This window comes from Petaurus breviceps, unplaced genomic scaffold (assembly GCF_028583685.1).
Source record: "Petaurus breviceps papuanus isolate PSGF00001 unplaced genomic scaffold, PetGlider_PUasm1.0 567, whole genome shotgun sequence".
In the NCBI taxonomy this organism is placed as follows: domain Eukaryota; kingdom Metazoa; phylum Chordata; class Mammalia; order Diprotodontia; family Petauridae; genus Petaurus; species Petaurus breviceps.
The window spans coordinates 8030035-8036718 of record NW_027186383.1 but is presented as its reverse complement, the minus strand read 5'-3'; the positions used below and the strand labels follow the sequence as shown (position 1 = coordinate 8036718).

General features: G+C 47.2%; 1 protein-coding gene across 5 annotated transcripts in view; it reads left to right on the top strand.

Annotated features, from left to right (window-relative positions):
- The first annotated feature begins 338 nt into the window (after positions 1 to 338).
- Positions 339 to 6684, top strand: part of ATG16L1 (autophagy related 16 like 1) — a 27496-nt gene continuing 21150 nt past the window's right edge. For 2 of the 5 annotated variants that reach the window (XM_069103222.1, XM_069103219.1), the window contains exons 1-5: positions 339 to 499; positions 740 to 845; positions 993 to 1066; positions 1206 to 1457; positions 6504 to 6569. In XM_069103222.1, the coding sequence (XP_068959323.1) occupies positions 381 to 499; positions 740 to 845; positions 993 to 1066; positions 1206 to 1457; positions 6504 to 6569 (617 nt within the window). In that variant the 5' untranslated portion in view covers positions 339 to 380. The remainder of the gene's footprint in view (positions 500 to 739; positions 846 to 992; positions 1067 to 1205; positions 1458 to 6503; positions 6570 to 6684) is intronic. The other 3 variants (XM_069103224.1, XM_069103223.1, XM_069103221.1) reach the window with 2 other exon arrangements.

The following is a 6684-nucleotide window of genomic DNA, read 5'->3' as shown; positions in this document are numbered from 1 at the left end:
TAATATCTGTGCCTGACACATAGTAGGTACTTAAGAAATGCCTGTACATCCCATCTTCCCCCCCACCCCAGCACACACAGTGGGAGGCAGTTCTTAGTGTCCTTAATAAAAGAGTATCCTGGACAGTGTGTGTCCACACCCTTCCTCAGCCTTGTGGCTTATGCTTCAAATGAAAGCCATTCAGATTCTGCCTACTTGAGGATTCATCAGGGATGCCCTATTGCCACTTTCACCTTATTAAAGGTGACGTAACCATACATTGCCATCGACTTTCTTTAGAGGAGTTTATAGTAGAGCCTCAAATATAGTTTATTCAAGCATTACTGAGGACATATTGCCCTTCATTGAGTTCTGGCTGTGTGCCTTTGGATTTGCTCCTCATGCTTGAATTTCTTGTTCTGACAGATAATAAGTTGCTGGAGAAATCAGATCTTCAATCGGTGTTGGCTGACAAACTACAAGCAGAAAAATATGACTTGCAAAGCAGGCATGAGATCAGGTATTCTACAATAATCGGGCACCCATCTCTCCTTGGGGAAATTGGTTCCTTTTTCTGCCAGTCCAGAGATTCATTCATTTTTGTTCTAGTTTGAAAGTGATCAAAGGGTTATCGATTATCTCAACAATCAGGATACTGCTGTTCTGTTGTTTAAATTAGATCCCAAAGGGGATTTGATTTAATTCTTTCCCCCTTGTCTTCCCCACACTCCCTTCCCTTGGCTCATTTTTGGGATCTTAGTCCCGGACATGATGGCATGTGGAATGATGCTCAGCTACAAGAAATGGCCCAGCTGAGGATTAAACATCAAGAAGAATTAACTGAATTACATAAGAAACGTGGGGAGGTGAGAACATCTCTGTTGGCCCTTTTGTTCCTTCGAGGTAGAAGGGAGGGGAGAGATCGTTACTAAAGAAATGGGCCATGAGGCCACCCAATAATTTCCCGGTGTGGCTCGTCCAGCGCCTTCTTAATAAATGTCTTTATCCCCCAGTTAGCTCAGTCAGTGATCGACCTGAATAACCAGATGCAGCAGAAGGACCGGGAGATGCAGATGAATGAAGCAAAGTAAGTGGGGACGCTGCTTCCTTCCCAGAGGTGGGCGCCTGTTTCCTTCCCAGAGGTGGGCGGCTGCTTACCTTCCCAGAGGTGGGCGGTTGGGACCCACCTCGTGCTGAGCCCCCTTTGTTTGCCTTGGTACCTCCAGAATCGCTGACTGTTTGCAGAAGATCAGTGAGCTGGAAACTGAGTGCCAAGAACTTCGAAATAAGCTGCAGGACCTCGAAAGGGCGAACCAGACACTCAAGGATGAATACGATGCCCTGCAGATCACCTTTACTGCCTTAGAAGAGAAACTGAGGAAGACCACTGAAGACAACCAAGAGCTAGTCACTCGCTGGATGGCTGAGAAGGCCCAGGAGGCCAATCGTCTCAATGCAGAAAATGAGAAGGATTCCCGGTGAGATGTCTTAATGCTGGGGGCTTTCCTTAGCCAAGAGCAGTACATAGGAAGGCTTTACCTGGTGCCCGACGTCTGGAAAGCACCAGGAAATTCACTTTCCTTTTTGAACCTGCTAATTGTATCTTCACACTAACAAAAACTATCAGTTTTCAAAAGCCAATTGACATTTTCTTGTTTTGACGCATTTGGTAATTTTTTTTTTAAGTCGGCCTTCTGGAACCTCCCCAGTTAGCGACCTCTCCAAAGTGCATGTTATCAGGTTTATTAGGCACATTCTAGAAAACTAAGGGATTCCATTTAGATATTCTGTGTTTTACAAATACAGAAGATTCTCAGTAATGCCTAATGTCACTATGCCTTTTATTCTCTACTTCTACAACCATAAGTTCTACACAATCTCAGAATAGGAGAGGACCTCAGAGGCCATCTGTTCCCGCCTGCACTTGAATGAGAATCCCCTTTCTAAGATCCCAAATACATGGCCGTCCAGCCTCCCTCAGAACCACCAGTGGCAGAAAGCCCAAGACACTTTGGGAGCTTTCTCAGTATGGAGCAGCTGTGCCTGACATTGAGCTTCAATCCCCCTCTGTAAATTATACCTGATATTCCTAGTTCTTCCTTCTGGCCACCATAAATCATCTCTCCTTCTTGTGATGATTCCTCGGATATTTGAGGTCATGTCTCTGCATCTGCCCCAGCCTTCTGGACCCAGACCCTGCAGAATCTCCTCAGGGCCTTCAGCTCCTTGCGTGGCAGTCTGTCTCACCATCTTCTGCCTTTGACCAGTTTCTCAGTGTTCATCATTAAGTGTCACAGAAGCTAGAGTGGGGATGAAACCATAGCCATAATGTAAGGCTGTGTTAAGCAGATGTAGCCTGACCAGGACCAAACACAGCACAAGTGTCTTCTCCTTTATTACCTCTGCTAAGTCAGCTAGGGGGGCGGGGGGCCTTAGCTACAGTATCTCATATTATCTGACCCACTTCCATCTTTTTCATGTGAATTCTGGGTTTCTCATACCTCCCCCATCTTGGACATTGAAGTCCCTACTAAGAGACAGCCTACTGGATTTGGCCCCATGTTCTAGGCTCTTGAGTTTTGTGTCACTTGCGTTTTTGATGGTAGAAATAGGCTTGGGGTACCTTTATTCAAACATTTCATAAAGATGTTGAACAATACAGGGTCAGGGACAGATCCCTTGGACATGCCGATATAGACCCTACTCCAAGTTTGCATCAGTACATGAATGAATAACCTTTAGCTTTGGTCATTCATTCAGTCTCCAGGATATGTCCCTGTGTTGCCATCTAGTCAGCATCTCTCCATCTTGTCTGTCTTGGTACCAGGAGATACTTTGTCAAGTGCTTGGCTGCAATCCACATAAGCCAAGTGTGCCTGTGGCTGCTGACCTCAGAACCTGACATTATCCTCAGCCCCTTTCTAAATGCTCTCAAACCATCATTTTAATAATATTACCTAGAGTTTTTCCAGAAATAAAAATTGCCTGGGTTACTGCAAACTTGATTTCTTTCCTTTCCTAAAAATGGAGACAAATTGCCTTTCTCTGGTCCTGCAGAACCTCCTGTTCTGGACAGATGCCATGTCAGGGCTCAGTAGTCACATCTGCCAGTGCTTTCAGTATTCTTTGTCTCCCTCGTGCTTAGCTTAATGTGATGATTGGAGCAGAGTAGGAGCTTAGCCTGGGTCCAAAGACCTGAATTCCTCAATAGTAGCTAGATGGTTTGTCACAGTCTTTTAACTCAGCATGAGTTTCAGCTCTCTGCTGACCATTTTTGTTCCCTTCTTCCCTATGCAAAAATCATTTTCAGAGAACAACAGAAGCATGGTAAGAGTTGAGTAGTTCTGTCTTCACTTCAGCAAACTTTGTGCAAGACACTGCAGAATAGACAAAAATGAAATGTCATGGACTGTATTCCACACTTACTCTGTAGGAGAGGGAACTCAGCATGAATGACTGCTTGTACAAAGGCCTGGGGCCAGATTGGCTGCAGGGGAGGTCAGCTTGTGGAGGGTGGGAGTCTCCTTTCTGTGGCTGTTGTCACTATGCCATCCACCCCTAGCAGCAGGGCCTGGGTCTTCTTTGGTTCCAATGTTGCTTTTTCTGTCTGTTATCTTTAGTGTTCGTGGCTGGCCTCTGGTCATTGTAACCTTTTGTTCTGCTAACATTTTCTAGGGCCACACAGTGCTTTGTTCTTGCTTCCCAACTTTGGCTTCCATCACGGTTGTGTCAGGAGGCAGCAGGTCATAGAGCAAAAGGACCTAGACCTGACTCATTAAGACCTCTGGTCTCAGCCTTCTCCTGCCACATGCTAGCCCTGTGACCTATGATTGAGCCTGGGCAAACGGCTTAACCCTTCTTCAGTCCCCAGGCAGCTTGAGAGCCTGTGCCACAGTGATTGATAGTGGGAATTCCCTACGACAGCCAGTGAAATCACAGCTTCATTTCTTCATCATCCTTATCAGGCCCTTTCAGTAATACCTCACTTCTTCCTGACCAGAATCAGTGGAATTGCTGTGCTGTGTCTTCAGAGTTTTCTTCTGAGAAGTTACTACCCTTGGATCAACCTCTGTGAATTTTAGGCTTTTTTATATCCAGAACTCCTCACTGACCAAAGAATTGTGACCCTGTCACCACAGGGCTTTTTGCTACATTTTAGGGAGAGCTGGCACTGGAGGATTTAATCTCAGCCCCACCAAGAGTTAATTCTGTTTCGGACCCCAAAAGCAGTTAAAGGGGGCAGCCTGAAATAGCACTTAGCATTCATAATTGACAGCAACCCAAATGTAAGTGAGATGAATTTCTGCCCCAGTGAGGCAGATTGTGCTGGAAGCCTAGACTCTGCCTCCATAGGCCCCAAGAAAGAGGCCTGTTAAGATTTAGTAGGGGTGACCATTTCAGTCATTAGGCCTGGCTTCACTAGCTAAGCCAACTTAATTTCCTCCCTCAGTGAGTGAAACAGGTGGTTCTTAGTGGCAGCTCTCCTACTTAACCACATCCTCAGAGTGAGCCTTTTGTGGTTTTACTATATCTACTGTGTTCCTGATGAGAATGAGAGTCTGTTTGTGAGAGGGGAAGTGAGCAGAGCAGAATCACACTGGGAAAGCAGAGGTATCAAGCAGGGTGTGCCAAAGGGGTCTGACAGCACCCCGAGCAGCTGCTACCTGTGGGCCCCTGCCAGGGCCTGCATGAAGTCCACCCAGATGTCAGGTTGTAGAGTCAAGCAGCCAGCCAGGGGAGAAGGGACATGGGAGAGAGAAAGCCTGCTATGGCTGTGGGTTCCTGACTGCAGGCCTTTGGCCTGTGAGTGCCCTCCTGAAAGCCCAGTGGACCCACCCTCTCCTGTGTGACCCCAGCCAAGTTCCCAGCTATCCCTGGACAAGCCACAGTGCTGATGCGAAAGTATTGAGTGTAGGAGCTAGAAGTCATAAAATGGAGACCCTGCCCTCAGAAAGCCAGGAGTCTAGTTTGGGAGACCAGTATCAAGGAAGGGAAAACAAAGATTCCTACTATGTGTTTTAGGCACAAGGCCACCAGAAACAGTATCGGTAATTCAGCTTTGTTCTGAGCCCCTTTCTAGCTCAGAGAGAGCTTAGAATGGTGCCGGGCCCGTAGCAGGCACTCGAATGTTTATTGAATTGAGAGAGAGGCCCAGACTGACCAAGTCTCCCACTCTGCCCTCACACTCTTGGACATTTCTTCAACAGGAAATTTTGAATTAATGGCTAGCATTTATAGAAGACTGGGCAGTTTGAAAAGTACTTTACAAATATCCCATTTTATCTTCACAAGCTTGGAAAGTAAGTGGTATTATTGTCCTCATTTTATAGGTAAGGAAACTGGGACAGACAGAGTAAGTGACTTTCCCAGGGTCACGCCCTTGGTTCCTGGGAGATTGGAAAGCCAGGTGAACCGCAGTTGGCACAGTAGCTAAGAACCATCCCAAGCACTTTTCTTTCCCCATTTTTAAAAGTAGTATTTGTACAATAAAAGTGCCCTTAAGCACTGATTACTGTACTAATTATTTTGCTTTATATTATTTCTTGTGATAATTAATTTTAGCATAACATAGTACTCCATCTTTGACTTTTTGTATTTTGTAACCCAGGGCTTTCCAGAATTCTCTGTATCCCCATATTTTTTGTTAAATTTTTTTGTGTAGTAACCCCTCATAGTTTGCACAAAGCCATCACATGCTGAAAGCATGGTTTCAGGAAGATGGGTGGCCATCAAAGGGATGGGAGAGGCTAGAGAGCCCAGGGGCAGCGGGGAGAGGACTGGGTGGATTGGACTGGAGGAGAAGGGAGAGGGGACAGAGTCCAGTATGGAGTGAAGGTCTCACCCCAGGAGAGGTAGGGGGACTCTCAGATCTGTAGAAAGCTGGGGCTTGGAGGTGATGAGCTGGCCATCCCTGGAGGAGGTGCCGGGGAGGACGGGCCGCTGTACCCATAGCCCTGTCACTTCTCTTCAGGAAGTGTGAAGGGCATGGCAGAGATACTTCAGTCCTTTTGCATGGGTACGGTGTCATGGAAAGGACTTGGAAGCTGGACACCCAGGGTTGAAGCCTGGCTCCTCCCTTACTGCCGAGTCACACAACTTCTCTGTGGCTCGTTTTCTGCTTCTGCTAGCAAAGGGAATAAGTCAGGTGTATGATGGGTTTGAGAGGGGGGGGGAAAGGAAATGTGTGTTTGTGGGTATGCATGTGCATGCCTACGTGTGGGTTTTGGCCTGGGCACAGTTCTTTCTGATGTGCCATACTTTGCCAACTGTTTTAATAGAAAGTGAGCTCCATAATAAGATATACATGCATGGGGTATAAAGATCCACCATTCCCTACTGGAAAGTCAGAGGGTGGATGGGGGAGGATATAGGAGAGCAGATTGGGGGAGGGGGTATACAGTGGGATCGCTGTTTTGGGGTGGTGGGGAGGGGGAAAAAAAGAAAGTGAGCTCCATGGAGACAGAATGGAGCTCTCCTTAAGTGCACAAAGGGCCTTCCTTTGAATGCTGTGGCTCTTTTTCTAGACGCCGCCAGGCCCGGCTACAGAAGGAGCTTGCAGAAGCTGCCAAGGAACCGTTGCCTGTAGAACCGTAAGTGTCCTGGGCAGTGGGCAGAGCAGCCTGGCTGCCTGCTGTGCCCATCCACTCATCCCGCCTCTGTCGATGCCCTGTCCCTTGCTCCCACCCTGCAGCCTGGCTGCCTGCT